The sequence below is a fragment of the Capricornis sumatraensis genome, chromosome 9, assembly GCF_032405125.1.
Source record: "Capricornis sumatraensis isolate serow.1 chromosome 9, serow.2, whole genome shotgun sequence".
Lineage (NCBI taxonomy): Eukaryota > Metazoa > Chordata > Mammalia > Artiodactyla > Bovidae > Capricornis > Capricornis sumatraensis.
The window spans coordinates 37,833,010-37,849,261 of record NC_091077.1 but is presented as its reverse complement, the minus strand read 5'-3'; the positions used below and the strand labels follow the sequence as shown (position 1 = coordinate 37,849,261).

The following is a 16,252-nucleotide window of genomic DNA, read 5'->3' as shown; positions in this document are numbered from 1 at the left end:
GGAGAGGCAGCGGCATGGGGGTGGGAGCGCCCCACGGCCGGCCCCCCCGGGCCGCCAAGCACCGCTCACCTGCACCAGCATCACCGACTGCCTCTCGTAGTCCACCAGCGACGGCTCCCTCACCAGCACCTGCACATCCACTGAGCCCACTGCCCGCTGCGGGGAGACGCTGAAGGCTGCAGCATCTGGGCCCCCCAAGGTCAGCAGGAAGGTGCCGTTGTTGCCCTGTAGAGGTGGGCTGTAAGTAGGGACCCCAGTCCTGCAGTGTCCCCACCTGCGTCTTTCTCCCAGTCCCTGCCCACAGGCCCCGGGAGGGTGGACTGGTCATTCCTGCAGACGTGGGCTCATCAGAAGACTTCCCTGAGGCGCTGTGGGCCCCAGCCTGGGCTGCAGAGCCTGGACACACACCGCTCACTCCCTTTGAGTCTTCCATACCAGCCACCCTCCACCATGCACTCCAACCCCAAACACCATCGGTGCCCAACATCGGCCCATTACACACATGCCCCTTCTAGTCTATAGCCTCTCCACTTAATGCCGACCATAAACTCCACACACCACCCCACCACCACCACCACCCAAAATCATCCTCCACTCAACATTTTGTACCAACTCATTGTCGCTACCACTGTTGTTATTCAGCGTTCAGTACTACCCAAATCATCCACCACTTAGTACCAACCTCTCTCAAGAATACCTTCCAATTTGACACCCATTTAGAAGCGTCTGTGCTCAACACCTCCCACATCCCCCAATATCCAATACCAGCTCCCCTCAACTTCACCATCTACCCGTCACTACCCTCTACACAACACCTCTACAAAGTGACATTCCACCCAACCTTACCCAGCGTCCGGCCTTTCTACTCCCCACCACTGAGCTCCGCCCTGAACACAAGACCTCCCACCAGCTCAGCATCACTCAGCAGTTCCAGTGTCGCTCAAACTCTGATCATCACCACCACCCGTGGTTGGCACCGCTGTCGCTCACTGCGACACTGTGTACCACGGTCGGTGCTCTGCTGGCCACTCTCCACCTCCCCTCCCCAGTGACCCCCCATCATCACTTCCGCCCACCCTGCCTATGATCTGGGTGCTCCTGCCTTGTCTGGGTCGTAGACCACCATGGCGAGGTCCTCAATGGGGATGCGCGTGGAGGCGTGCTCATCCACGTAGCCAGTGAAGTTGGCTTGAGTCTCATCGGGAGTGAAGGCGCAGTCTTGGAGGCTGCAGTTGTAAAACTCAGGTACGTGGTCATTGACGTCTGTCACTCTCAGCGTGACCCATATGCTCGCCTTGGCCTCCTGCCCATGGATGTTGGGGTGCATCTCGGTGGCCTGAGAGCAGAGTTGAAGCCGGAAGGCAGAGGTCAGAGAACCAGCATCCCAAAAGAGCTGAGATCAAAGATCAAAGTGGGGGTGCAGAGAGTGGGGGTGCAGAGAGTGGGGGTGCAGAGAGTGGGGGTGCAAAGGGGGCAGTGGCCCCTCACTCACCGTGACCTGCACTTGCACTTCCTCATCCTCCTCCAGCAGTTGCTCTCTGTCGAGGGGACTGTTGACTGCGATCACCCCATCTTGCTTGCCAATATCAAACCAGCCAGGCCTTGTGGAATCTGGGAAAAGGCAGCAGGAACAGCTCCTTCTGGTGGCTCTGAAGGAGCCCCCACCCCTCCGCTTGCCCAGCGCCAGCCTGGGGACACCCCGTTCTCACTGGAGATGCTGTAGATCACAGGGTCATTGATGCCTCTGTCACCATCCATGGCCTCCACCTTCAGCACCGAGGTTCCCTGCAGGGAGGCACAGTCAGGAGCCAGGCCCTGTCCCTACCTCTCAGCTCCCCCCAGGCCCTCCCCCAGGTGCCCAGCATACGTGGGGTGCATCCTCAGCCACGGAGGCTGAGTAAAACTCCCGAACAAACTGGGGGTCCAGGTCTGGCTTGTCGATTACAGAGATGGACACGAAGACAGATGAGGAGCACTGGAAGACGGTGCGATGGTTGTACAGGCCGCCCGAGTCCTGCAGGGAGACGGGTCTCCATGAATCTGGGCCTCGGGTCCCCATGCCCCCAGCCCCCTCCAGCGCCCCCACTCACACAGGCCTTCAGCTCCAGCTGGTAGAAGGAACTCTTGCTGTTGTAGTTGAGGCTGCCATTGAGGATGATGGAACCATTGGGTAGGATCCTGAAGAGGTACTCACTGCCCTCCGTGGCAGGAATGACCTGAGGCACAGCACAGTCAGGCCAGGCTGCCCCAGGATGGCTCTGCCCCCAGGACCTGCTCTCAGAGGTCTGGGGTCGAATCCTGGCTCTGCTCTTGACCTCACCATGTCACATAACCTCTCTGATACTCAGTTTCTGCCTCTGAGAAGTGGGCGAGATACTGCCTCAGCACTCTGGGTGAGAGGGTGGGGAGAAGGGTTCGGTCTTCAGCAGGTACGCTTCTTAGGCGACTGACCAAACGGGGCCAGAGGGGGCCAGAGGGCGGTGTGGGGACCAGGGCTGGGCCATGGCAGAGCTCCTGGTCTGCAAGGTGCCTGCAGGTTGTGTGGGAGATGCTGCCCCCTGGTGGCCACGAGGAGCGGCAGCGCCCACACTCCCACGTGGACCATACACACTCACATTTTCTATGGAGTATACCACCGCGCCGGACGAGCCTGTATCTTTGTCTGTGGCCAGCACAGATAACACCACGGAGCCCACCGGCAGGGTCTGTAACAAAAGAAAGTGAAAGTGAAGTCTCTCAGTCGTGTCCGACTCTTTGCGACCCTGTGGACTGAGGCTACCAGGCTCCTCTGTCCATGGGATTCTCCAGGCAAGAATACTGGAGTGGGTTGACATTTCCTTCTCCAGGGGATCTTCCGGACACAGGGATTGAACTCAGGTCTCCCACATTGTAGGCAGATGCTTTAACCTCTGAGCCACCAGGGAAGCCCCTCTATAACAAAAGGTTTCATCAACTCTGAGTTCCAATCCATTTTCTTTCTTTTTTTTTTCCAATCCATTTTCTTCATGCCCAAGCACATGCTCCAACCTGGAGTTCCAGGGCCCACAGCCCTACCACGGGGAGCGTGACAGACCTTCCAGAACCTGAAGCCCAGTGTTTGTTCCACAGGTGCCCCCTTTTTTTCCCCTGGGCTGAGCCTCTGGGGGCATCTGGACATCGGCAGGAAGCCGAGTTCCCCTGTCTCCTCTCTCCAATGCAGCCCCCTTACCACATGAACTAGCTTCTGATTTGCTGAGCCCCACAGGGCCAGTATAAATGATCATTCCAGAACTCAGGTTTTGCCACTCCCCTGCTTAAACTTCCCTGTGGGTTCTCTGTAGCCTCCAGCCCAGGTTGCAGACAGTACTCTTCAGAGCTGAAAGTTTCTTTTGGATGCCTTTGCCCCAGGACCTGTCCACACACTCACTAATTCCACAAGGGGGCCAGAGAGATCTCTGAAAATCCTGAACCAGACCACATCACTCTCATGCTCAAAATCCACCAGTGGTTTCCCCATTCCACTCAGAATATAGTCCAGACTGCCTCCATGGACCTCTGGGGTCAGGCCCACCTCTCTGACCTCACCTGTTCCTCACACTCCACCCTCCTTCCACAGCTGCTTTCTTGCTATGCCTACAACTCTCCAGGCTGATTCACACCTCAGAGCAGTTGCTATTCCCTGCCTGGAAAATCCTTTTCCTGAAGCAGCCCAGGCAGGCTCCTTGACATTTAGTTCTGCTCAGATGTCACCCACCCAGAGAAGACTTTCCTGACTGGCTCAACCTGGAAGCAGCCCATTATGCTCTTCACTGAGCACAATGCCCTCTGAAATAATCCTATCTGTTTAATGTTTTGTTCATTAGTATCTGTGATCTTCACTACAATGTGAGCTACTGAGGGTGGCAACCAAGTCTATCATCTCCAGATATCTTCAGCACCAAGGACAGTGCCAGACACATAGTAGGCATTCGATCAGAGCGTGTTGAAGGTCTGTCTGGGCCTCACCAGCCTCTTGTCTGGCCTGGGGGGTAGGGCACACCCCTCAGGTCTTTGAATCCGTGTAGTAATGAAGACTCAGGAGTGGTGTGTTTCCTGCTTGTGGACCACTGGAGAACCTCCTCCCTGCCCAAGCAGTTCAAGTCAAGCTGTCACCCTTGCTGAAGGGGAAGGCCCATGATGCCAGCTTTGACAACTGGAGCATGCCGCACCCCTCAGCTGATGGACATGCATGCATGCTAGGTCGCTTCAGTCATGTCCGACTCTGTGACCCCATGGACTGTAGCCCAACAGGCTCCTCTGTCCACAGGATTTTCCAAGCCAGAATATTAGAGTGGGTTACCATTTCCTTCTCCAGGGGATCTTCCCAACCCAGGGATCAACCCTGGGTCTCTTATATCTCCTGCATTGCAGGTGGATTCTTTACCACTAGAGCCACCTGGGAAGCCCAGCAAACAATGCTGGCATGTGCACGTGACCCAAAATGGGTCAGTGAGAGTCAGCCCTGGGGTGTGGGTTGGGACCACTGAGAAAGAGACAGTCTGTGTTGCAATTCAAAGCCAGTGGGATGTGAGCCTGGAGCTGCTGGGGGCACTTTCATCATCACGAGAGAGAACTTCTCCCCCAGGCCCAGGATGAAGACAACAAGAGTCACAGAGGTGCAAGGTGGAAAGAAGTCTCTTCTTGATGACTGGCTCGAGTGCCTAGATCCAGCCATGTTTGAAGCCAGATAGACCATTCACATGTCCAGACACATGAGAAAATCAATTTCTTCCTCTCCACCTGGGATGATCATAACTTGAAGAACTCCAATCCAGTGTGATGGATTGAAAAATGTTGTTTGTAACTATTGTACATGGGGTCACATGCAACCCCCTGAATTTGGTTCCTGCGGCTGCCCTTTCTAGGAGGCACTCTTCCCAATCCTGGATGACCTGCTGACTGTCTCCGGTCCTTTCCTCTCTGAGCAGATTTGTGGGATGTCTGCATTCTATACACCCACCCTGGGAAGGCAGATGTTACCTCGCTGACGTTGGTGGAGAAGCTTACGCTCTGGAAAACAGGCGCATTGTCGTTTCTGTCCTCTACGATCACCTGCATTTCCCTCTGCACCTGCAAGTGAGAAGCAAGCCCAGGTAAGCCAGAAAACATGGGAGTCTGAGAAAACAAATTCAGGAGTGCCTGGACAGGAATGCAAGTTGGCATAGCGTCTCAGGAGAACAATCAGGCAGTGTCTGGGTTGATTCTTTATTTGATACCATTTCAAATGCCAGAAAAGTTGCAAGTACAGAACAAAGAACTCCTGATACTCTTCATGCAGATTTACCCCTTATTTAGTTTCTCTCTCTCTCTTCCCACATGTTTGCTGAACCACTGGAGAGTACATTAGGTCATTTAAGAAATCTAAGACACAGCAGTCTTATTACTAGAATCTTCCTTTTAGCTTTGTTAGCCACAAAATAAAGCCGTGAACAACGTAAGTGTTGAGGAGACCAACTAAGCACCATGGTAGGTCCCCACACTGGGCCATAGACATACAGGAAATGGGAGACTTGTGTGCAGATTCAGAAAGGCTCCAAAGCTGATTGTTGAGTGGACAAGTCAGTGCAAGACCATAAAGGCAGCAGGATTCCATTCGGGTTTAAGAAAATACACTGAAAACTACAATCTTTCTGCTATGGATGCATATATGTATGCCAGTGCTTAGCAAGGGATGAAAAACACAGTGATGGTGGATACTTTAGATGGGAGTGGGTTGGGAAGTATTACAGAGAGAAAGTATCTCTCTTACAGAGAGAAATTATGAATATCCAAGTCATCTTTTAATGCATAGGTTTTAAGGAATAGGTCATAAAGAGAAAACCCCCAACTTTCACAGACACAGACATAGCTGTATAAGCGTGTTATTGAGAAACATGAACACTGAGACCAGCCCATTAGTCAAAGGAGTTGAAGATGATGATCTCAGTGGAGAGAAGGTAGGGAGTTATTTGGCATCTGTTTTCTTACTAATACATGCATTAATATGAATTAATAATGCAATTCATGATAACAGTAGATATGCAAATATACAAACAATATATCTATAAGCAGTAGATATGCAAAATAGATACACCATAAATATATATACACATATGCATATAATTAAAACAAATTAGTAGTAAATACTAAAATCTTGGTAATACTGTATGATGAAAAAGGGACAAGTATAATTTTGATAAAAATAAACATTCAATTTGTTTTTTGTTAGCCGAGGCTCGCTCTGCTTGTCTGAGGTCGGGACACCACTAGCCGCGGACCCTCAGGCCCCTGTCCTCTGATCCTGGGACCATCACGCTTCCCTCCCCCTGCTGACTCACTCGGTTGTTGTAGCTGTCGCTCACGGAGATGGTGATGGCGAACCAGTAGAGTGTCTGCAGTGGGCAGAGAGACAGGCACCAAGCTGAGCCCTGTTTGGGTATCCACCAGGGCCCTGCCCACCACCCTGCCCCTCAGAAAGCCTTCCCAAGCTGTTTTCCCTTACCTCATAGTCCAGAAGGCTGGCCAGCTTCACTTCCCCAGTATTTGAAGTGACACTGAAGAAGTAGGCATTGGAGCCACTAATCCCATATTCCAGCTCGTCATTTTCTTGGTCCCGAGCTACCAACCAGAAGGCCTCAGCACCTGCAGATGGGACAGGGAATGCCCAGGGTCCACGGCCACCTAGCTTGATGCTGGCCTGTCCAAGCTGCCCACGAAGCCCGCAGGTACATTTAACTTCTTTTAAAATTAGGAGGGCCACGACATCAGAGGATGTCTATCAATGGATGAGTGGATAAAGACGATGTGGTATACATGTGTGTGTGTGAATATTTTGTACATTTTGTACAAAATGGAATATTTTCAGCCATAAAAAAAGAATGACGTCTTGCCATTTGCCACATGGATGGACCTGAAGAGGGCATTCAGCTAAGGGGAAAAAGTCAGAGAAAGACAGATATTGTATGATGATCTCACGCACACGTGGGATCTGAAACCAGAAATCCAAGTTCATTGATTCAGAGAGCAGACTGGTGGTTCCCAGACGTGGGGTGAGGAGACTGAACAATGGGTGAAGAGGGTCAAAAGGTACAAATTTTCAGTTATAAAATAAATAAATCCTGGGGATACAATGTACAGCATGGTGACTATAATTAATAATACTGTATTTGGTATTTGAAAGTTGCTGAGAGGGTAGGTCTTAAAAGTTCTCACAGCAAGGGAAAAATATTCTGTAACTACGTGTGGTAACAGATATTAGCTAGACTTATTGGGGTAATTATTTTGAAATATATACAAATATATCAGTATGTTGTACACCTGAAGCTAATATCACGTTGTATGTCAATTATATCTTGTTCTTTTTAATTACGGAAGAGGCCCACAAAGGCAAAAATGCTAGAATGGTGACGTGATGGTGGGGTCAGCCTGAAGCCTGAGTGTCTCAGAGAACCAGCTTGCTCCTTCTTGCCCACGATGGCCCTTCAGGGACAGTCTGGGCAACGCACCTGGAGCCTGCTCTTTGATCAGTCTTGCCTCTACCAGAAACTCCTTGGAAACCTCGGTCTCTCCCTACCCAGCCCCCCTCCTCCAGGAAGACCATCGGGCTAGGAAAATGTTGGTGTCTACGTTGCGTTTCCTCTGCTGTGAGACACCCTGTCAAGTTAAAGCATGCTGGGATGAGGGTGGGGAGTCATTCTGTGTTAAGTGACTATCTCAAATATAAGATACATCCTGACTCAGAAACGCCAAGGTGTAAACTGATATGGCTCTTATACTCAAGGAAATATGGGAGGTGAGTGGGTGTGTATAAATTTTTCTCTGTACACGTGTCCCTGGTCACAGAAAGATGGATCAGGGAGAAAATGCTTTTCTAAAAGTCTGCCTGAAAAAAGTCAAATGTAACAAATAATAAGAGCTATGAAATAAAAGACATATATTGGGTCTCTGTCACTAAACTCGAATTTGATATTTAAAATACAATGTATTTTTTGAAGTCTGGAGAAAAAAGAGTCTGCTTGACAGAACTAAACTAGTAAACAGTGTTAGTGTTAGTGTCAGGAAAACAGGTCTTATGCAGGATGGAGAGTGACGAGAAGGGGAGAGAGGGGGTTGAGGTGTAGGTGTTCCTGGCAGTTGAAGTGAAAGTGGCTCAGTCGTGTCCAGCTCTTTGAAACCCCATGGACAGTAGCCCGTCAGGCTCCTCTGTCCATGGGGATTCTCCAGGCAAGAATACTGGGGTGGGTTGCCATGCCTTCCTCCAGGGCATCTTCTCCACACAGGGGTCGAGCCTGGGTCTCCCGCAGTGCAGGCGATTCTTTACCCTCTGAGCCACCAGGGAGTGTACTTCCCTGTACATTTCCATATACTATACTTCAAAATAAAAGGTCTAAATAACATTTTTTAAAAACCTGACTGAAAATGCTTTCTCATCCCTAGAGAGCCATGGAATTCATCTCAGAAAGGAAAAAATTGCTCTTTGGTTTAAGAAAGCCCAGAGAGGGGGCCCCGGGGTTACAGAAGAAAAGACCCTTGGGACTTCCCTGGTGGTACAGTGGATAAGAATCTGCCTGCCAACAGGGGACACTGGTGTGATCCTTGGTCCGGGAAGAGTCCACACTCCACGGAGCAACTAAGCTTGTAAGCCACAACTACTGAGCCAGCCTGCTGTAACTACTGCAGCCTGTGTGCCCGGAGCCTGCGCTCCGCAACAAGAGAAGCTCCACAGGGGGAAGCCCGAGCACCACAACGAGGAGCAGCCCCCTCTCGCTGCAACTGGAGAAAGCCTGCACGCAGCTACAAAGGCCCAGCGCAACCAAGACACACAGATAAGTAAATTTTATATTTTAAAAAGACCCTCATTTGGTCTGGCTGAGATCCTACTTGATTTTAAAGGGTTACCCAAGAGAATGGAGATCATGAGGGCATTTGGATTACATGTATTTGTGACATTTGTTTGGAAGGGTGTGTGTGTGTGTGGGTGTGTGTGTCTGTGTCTGTGTCTGTGTGTGTGTGTTTATCCATGCAAGGAGATCCAACCAGTCCATTCTGAAGGAGATCAGCCCTGGGATTTCTTTAGAAGGAATGATGCTAAAGCTGAAACTCCAGTACTTTGGCCACCTCATGCGAAGAGCTGACTCATTGGAAAAGACTCTGATGCTGGGAGGGATTGGGGGCAGAAGGAGAAGGGGACGACAGAGGATGAGATGGCTGGATGGCATCACTGACTCGATGGACATGAATCTGAGTGAACTCTGGGAGTTGGTGATGAACAGGGAGGCCTGGCGTGCTGTGATTGATGAGGTCGCAAAGAGTCGGACATGACTGAGCGACTGAACTGAACTGAAACAGCTATGAAAATGTGTGTAAAATACCATTAACACATATATACTACTTCTCTGTTGCATTCATAGATATCGAATAGTTTAACCTCAGCCCAGTCCTCCAGAGAGGATTGTGCCATCTCAGGATTTAGTAAGACTATCACCTCCCTCATCTTGGCCTCTAAATCTTTATTAATATAACCCTTATGCTGTCCTGACAGCCACATGCAAATGGATGTAGCCCTTGTGGCTGCAAAGCCCATCGCCCACCCTCTCTTCGTGTACCCAGACCTGGGCTTCTGGACCCCAAGGCAGACTCTGGATTTCAGCTTTCTTGACACCGTCTCTTGCATCATCTGGTAGCTTTGGATATCTGACACTGCAACAAGGACTAAATTGTTCCCCAGTATTCACACCGCCTTTTTCTCTTAGGCAAATAGAACCCCAGAGTTTGAGCTGGGCACATGGGTAACTGAAATAACAAAAGCCCTCATTTCTCCAGTCGCCTTTCAGCTAGGGCATGAAGCTAAGTTCTGGCCAATGAGATGTGGGCAGAAGCGTGTGTGAAATCTGGAGGCCTGTCCTTGGGAGAAAGAAGTGAGTCTTCCTGGCCCTTTCCTCCCCCAGCTTCTCACAGGGACAGGGTGTGGCACTAGCCATCTGGGACCCTGTGGATGAAGTCCACGCCACAGGGGAGGCAGAGCCTAGAAATGGAAGGAGGGTCCCTGACACCCAAAGCAGAGACCAAGAACCAGCTTGACTGAACAGACCCTCCAGCAGCCCTGAGCTCACTGCTCTGGGAGACTATGTAAGAGAACAGTAAACCTTGGCCTTGTTTACACTTCTATTATTTGGGGTCTGTTATGAGCAGCTAGGGCTTCCCTGGTGACTCAGACAGTAAAGAATCTGCCTGCAGTGCAGGAGACCTGAGTCCCATCCCTGTATTGGGAGGGTCCCCTGGAGAAGGGAATGGCTACCCACTCCAGTATTCTCGCCTGGTGAATTCCATGGACAGAGGAGCCTGGGGGTCTGCAGTCCGTGGATCACAAAGAGTCATACACGACTGAGCGACTAACACTTTCTGCGCAGCTGACCCTATATCCCAGTGAATGCAGCCATCTATCCTCTCAGCTTCTTCAACCCCCATCCTGCCTGCTGGGAATTTGGCATCCAGTCCCTGTGGCTTCATCCAAGACACTGCTTTGTGAACGTCATTCGCTCCTCTGCACTGCCAAGATCTTTGCTACCAACCGTGTCTCATTATTTATGACCCTGCTTTTAACTGACTTACTATTTTATGCAAATACATTTATTTTAGAAGCGAACTTTAGATTGTTACTGTACATGGAAAACCTGTCTCACTCGCCACAGATGGAAGATAACTCTACAAAGACAACAAAAACAAAGCAAAAGTGTCGACTTCTGATGAAATGTGTCCGTGAAAGGCGCTGAGCCTCAAGTCTGCTCTCTGTCTGTTTAAGAAAAAAAGAAAAAAAAATAGCAAGGGATGGAGGAAGATGAGCAAGTGAGAGAGATAGAAGAAGAAGAAGAATGGTACCAAATGGGTACTTTCTCCCTAGGGAAATCAGAAAGCCTGAAAGAGATGGGAAGCAGGAGCGGTGTTCTCTTGGGGTGGGTCTTAATTATTTGATGCTGTGTGAGGGTCTTTGACCAAAAAGCTGAAAAGAAACTTCTGGAACAAACTCCCTTCGGGCCATCTTTGCTGCATGAGCTGCTGTGGAGCTGCAGGGATGGGGAGCAAGCCCACAGGGGACCCTGGACCCTCTTATGGGTAAGGGTTTGGCACGATCTGGACACAGGAACTCGTACTCACCGACTGGCAGGTCTTCGGGCAGGCTCACTGTCGACATGTTGGCCGCGAACATTGGGGCCGTATTGGCCGCCACTGCAGGGACAAGGGGTGCGGGGACATTGGGACACCTCTGGAAAGACTGAACCCCATCTACCCCCATGGGAGCCTGTCCCAGTCCCAGTGGCCAGCCTTCAGCCCACCTCACCAGTCTGGGGCTGGATTCCTCCGCAGGCCTCCCCACGGCAGCCAAGCATAGAGCTGGGCTGTAGGAACTAGGTTTTTGCTGATGGAGCAGCCCGGCCTTCTAGAGGGTTCTGCTGAGGGCCCCTGATTAGTGCTGATGGGAGAGGGGAGGTACCTACCAGACACCACAAGGGCAGGAAGCAAGAGGCAGGACAGCCACGGCCACCCCATCATGTCTGGAGGGACCTGCGGGAAGAGACGCCAGGAAAGGGGCTCCGGAACCCAGGCCTCCCTCGTCTGGTGGAGCCTTGTCTGTGGGTCCAGCCCTGGCCCACTCACCACCATCACTCAGGGTTCTCCCCCAGGCCCCTATCAAACTCTGCGCATTTGCCAGATGTGCCCCGGGAGGGGAAGGGGTATTGGCATGAGAGGGAGGGCAGGGTAGCTGGGCCTGGTCTAGAGCTTCAGCCTGAGACTGAGCCTGAACTTGACCCCAGAGTTCAGGGTCCACTGTGTAGCAGGCCTGGCCCCAGGCAGACTGGATGCACAATCTTATTCCTGCAGCGACAAAGTGACTGCTAAAGAACCAAGTCTGAGAGAGGAGGGGGCTTGCCTGAGGCCACACAGAGTCGGCGTCAAGACCCTGCTCTGAACACAGGTGGACTCCAGAATCCATTCCCTCAACCCCTATGCTGCCCTGCCTATTTGAAGTGTCCAAGCTAAAATCAGGGGCCTAGAGAGGGACTGTGACTTGTCCAGGACCATCCAGAGACTCTACGGGTGGGCGGGGGCCTTTGTCCTACTTGCTGACACAATAAATGGCTGCCTTGGCATCCTTTCTCAAAGTGTGCTCCACGGAACCCCAGCCCTGGAAGATGCCCGTAGCAGAGAGGTCCCTGGTCAAGTCAGTATGGGAAGGACTCTGTGCTCCTCTTGCTGAGAGCTGGGCAGGGAACTTTGGAAGACCCTGCCTGGCCCAGTCTTCTTGGTCGTCTTACGTTGCAAGCTGTCCTTCATCCAGGAAGAGGGGGACTTGGATTCACTATCATCAAGAGATGCCTGAAGTGCCAAGGTTCTTTCATCCCAAAAGATGATGGGCACCAAAGCCAAGGGAGAGCAAGATAGTTCCGCAGACGTTCCCTGCTCTCTGTCAAGAAAGTGTGCGCATGCCTGCATCTGTGTAATTATTCCATAAAACAGGACGTTGTACTGTATAGCCTTTTGTGCCTTTTGAATTGTGTGCTAAGTGAATACGTGAACTTTTCCAAAGATAAATTGAAGCTGTAAAGTGCGCAAAACTATGGCTGATTCATGCTGATGTTTGGTAGAAATCAATGCAATACTGTAAAGCAATTATCCTTCAGTTAAGAATAAATGCGTGCATGTGTACTAAGTCACTTCAGTCCTGTCTGATTCTTTGTGACCCCATGGACTGTGGCCTGCCAGTCTCCTCTGTCCGTGGGGATTCTCCAGGCAGGAATACTGGGGTGGGTTGTCGTGCCCTCCTCCAGGGGATCTTCCCGACCCAGGGGTCAAACCCACATCTCTTGCATCTCCTGCATTGTCAGGAGGGTTCTTTACCATTAGGGCCACCTGGGAAGCCCTAAAAATCAATAAATAAATAAAAATAAAAGTACCCCAAAGAACACGGTCATTGTCAGGCACCCTAACTGGGTCCCAGGCAGCTCCCTGTCCTGCCCCAGTGCGGCTGAGGCCAGTGGCCTGCCATTTTCCAGAGGAGACTGGCTCCAAAGCTCTGAGAGAACCAAGAGGGAGGGATCCCAACCCACAGTGGGCTCCATATGACGGGCCCTCTGTGGAGAGCAGAAGGGCTTCCAGAGCTGAACCTTGACCAGAAACCAAAAGGCCTCTCCCTCCCGCCACCCACCCCTCCTCTGAGTTCCCACCTCAGGGACACCCACTTCCCCATCACCCTTGATGTCCCCTCTCCTGAATGCCCTGCTTTCAATCCAATTCCTGCAAATCTTACACTTATTCTCCATCCTACAGCAGGCTTCTCTCCCCGGCTCAGCCCTCTTCAAGGGCTCCTTTCCTTCCTTCTCTTTAATCCAGTCCTCTCAACCAAAATTGTCCCTCCTCACTTCCTCTAATCACCTCTCTCGCCTGCTCCAAACCTTACAATGGCTCCTTTTGCCAAACTGCACAAAAAGGCTTCACAGAGACCATCCACACCCTGAGAGCTGCCGCCACCGCCCTCCTGCCGCCGCCCTCCCTCGCCCAGCTTCCTCTCTAACCATGCCCTGCCTCCCTCCCTCACACCTCTCCCTAGGAGACCACCCTGCTTTCCGTTACTCTGCATATGAAGTGTCCTCTTTCTGGAATGCCCTCCCTCTCCTTGCTGCCTGGTCCTCCCTGGTGAGCAGTTGCAGGGTTATGTTCCGTTCAATGTTCCAGGGAGGAGCTGACTTCCTGTGCCAGCCCAGAGACCTCACGAGGTGCTGCTCAGATCCCAGCCTGAACTCTGTGGCTCTCAGGGCCCATTATCTTTTTGCAGATCAGCCTCTCCCTTTCAGACCAGGAGAGATGTGAAGGTAAGGTCCAGGTCTGATTCATCTCTCTGATCCCAGGACCAAGCCCAGGGATGAGCCCACAGCAAACTCAGGGGGCATTTCTGAATCGAATGAATGAGTGTGCCTGTGAATCACTGTAACCCCAGTGGCCTGACGTGGAACACACCTGAGAGAGGGGGCCAGGTGTGAGAGGTAAGCATATAGGCTGGAGAGCTTGGGTGCAAATTCAGTGTAATCTTGGGCAAGTAACTTAACCAACCTTTCTGGGCCTCAGCTCCCCCATCTGTAAACTGGAAATAATAATAGCACCTACAGTACAAGGTCTGTGGGAGGCTTCCACTGTGCCCGGCTCAAAGTAAGTGAGCCAAAAACGTCAGCAATTTTTTTTCTTATTATCATGGCAGAATAAAGGCACACCTCATATTCTGCCCTGGCCAGCCTTGGTCACTTCAGAAGCCCCTCTCAGTCAGTCACCCTGAGATGGCCAGAGGGACCCTGGCTCCAATCTGGCTACTCTCTTCTGGGGTTGACTTGCCGCAACCTGCCGTCAAGTTCCATCCTGAGCCTTCCCCCTTTAACTCAGAGTTATCTTTGCCCCAACTTTGCCCAGACCTGCTGAGGCATTGACAGGGTTGGTAATTTTAAATATCTGCTAACAGGACTTCCTGAGTGGTCCAGTGGTAAAGAATCCACCTGCCAATGTAGGGGACACTGGTTCAATCCCTGGTCTTGGAAGGTTCCACATGTTGCAGAGCAACTAAGTCCATGTGTCAGAACGAGAGCCTGTGCTTCAGAGCCCAAGTTCCGCAACAAGAGAAGCTATCATGATGAGAAGCCAGTGCACCGCAACAAAGCTTAGCCCCTGCTCGCCACAGCTAGAGAAAGCCCACGCAGCAACGAAGACCCAATGCAGCCAAAAATTAATTAATTAGTTAATAAAAGAAACAGAGAGAGAATCTACCTTCCGAAGCAGGGCACATGGGTTCAATCTCTGATTGGGGAACTAAGACCACATGCATGGAGCAACTGAGCCCATGCAGTCTGGAGCCCACATGCAGCAATAGAGAGCCCATTCACCACAAGGAAAGACCTTACAGACCTCAGCGAAGACCCCATGTGCCACAACTGAGACCTGACACAGCCACGCGGAAAAAAATACGCTGACATTCAGGTGCACCTGCTATGTGCTGAGTACCCTGACCTATCCATCCATTCCCCTAACAAATACTTATTGGCTGTCCCAGATCCACAATGTGCCAGACCTTGTTCTCAGCACTGGGTATACAGTGGTGAGTGTAACAGTCAAGGCTTCCCTCGTGGCTCAGATGGTAAGGAACTTGCCTGCAATGCAGGAGACCTGGGTTCAGTCCCTGGGTTGGGAAGAGCCCCTGGAGAAGGGAATGGCAACCCACTCTGGTATTCTTGCCTGGAGAATTCCATGGACAGACGAGACTGGCGGGCGACAGTCTATTGGGTTACTAAGAGTCAGACGACTAATACTTTCAGTTTCAAACAAGCAAGGAAAATATTGTCTAATTGTTTACTGCACTAAGTGCTATGAAGGAAGAGAATCTGGGCATTGTGAGGGTGCAGTAAAGGGACACGACCTTAGGCGGCCTGGCAGATAAAGTGGGCTGTAGCCTTTCTAACATTCCTCCTAGCAGTAGATGAGAACGGCTCCACTTGAATCTGGTGCGTTCATCGTGTTTTTCTTTTCTGTATTTTATGATTTAACATCTCAGAGGCCTTGCTGATCTGGGAGAGGCTGCTTGCCCATCTCAGGGCTAGCTAACTCCTAGAGATAACAAATGATTTGCCTGCTTATAAACCAACCAATTCAAAGCCTGTACTCCCAACTGCCACCTTTATCAACCCTCACACACCAAGTCAATATTCCTGGTGCTTTAAATCTCCCCAGCGCCAGGTACTAGATGACTAAGGGGAACTCCTGTGAGCTGCCAAAATTAGGCAAACTGTCCAATCTTGAGCCTATTCAGCTGCTTAACCTACAGCTTCCTTCCCACCTTCCTTCCCATGGAAAACGCAGTAAGCGCTCTGAGCCCTGCTCTCCCCTGGCCCCTCCTGCCTCCTGGCTAACCCTGGGGCTTCCCCATGTGGCCCAGCATCGTGTGGCAGCCCCTTTCCTCTAGGGAACAGTGAGTAATAAAATCTTCCTTCAGTGGGTTTTGCTTTTCCAGGTCATCACTCCATCATCTGCATAAATTAAAAATCTCAGGAAATTACCTGGCAGTTCAATGGTTAGGATGCCAAGCTTTCACTGCCAAAGCCCTGGGTTCAATTCCTGTCCAGTGAACTAAATTGCCACAAGTCATGCAGCACAGTCAAGAAAAAAAAGTCCCACAAGAATATACAATGGAAAAAAAGACAGTCTGTTCAATAACCAGCAC

At 51.0% G+C, this 16,252-nt stretch overlaps 1 protein-coding gene across 1 annotated transcript in view; it reads right to left on the bottom strand.

Annotated features, from left to right (window-relative positions):
• The window catches only part of CDHR2 (cadherin related family member 2), a 31,614-nt gene extending 20,070 nt beyond the window's left edge, over positions 1-11,544 (bottom strand). The window contains exons 1-12 of the mRNA XM_068980097.1: positions 11,493-11,544; positions 11,152-11,223; positions 6,500-6,639; positions 6,347-6,389; positions 4,999-5,096; positions 2,616-2,705; positions 2,091-2,216; positions 1,868-2,014; positions 1,710-1,785; positions 1,493-1,611; positions 1,103-1,336; positions 70-225 (exon numbers count right to left, since the gene is read on the bottom strand). Of these exons, the coding sequence (XP_068836198.1) occupies positions 70-225; positions 1,103-1,336; positions 1,493-1,611; positions 1,710-1,785; positions 1,868-2,014; positions 2,091-2,216; positions 2,616-2,705; positions 4,999-5,096; positions 6,347-6,389; positions 6,500-6,639; positions 11,152-11,223; positions 11,493-11,544 (1,353 nt within the window). The remainder of the gene's footprint in view (positions 1-69; positions 226-1,102; positions 1,337-1,492; positions 1,612-1,709; positions 1,786-1,867; positions 2,015-2,090; positions 2,217-2,615; positions 2,706-4,998; positions 5,097-6,346; positions 6,390-6,499; positions 6,640-11,151; positions 11,224-11,492) is intronic.
• Between the last annotated feature and the right edge of the window lie 4,708 nt (positions 11,545-16,252).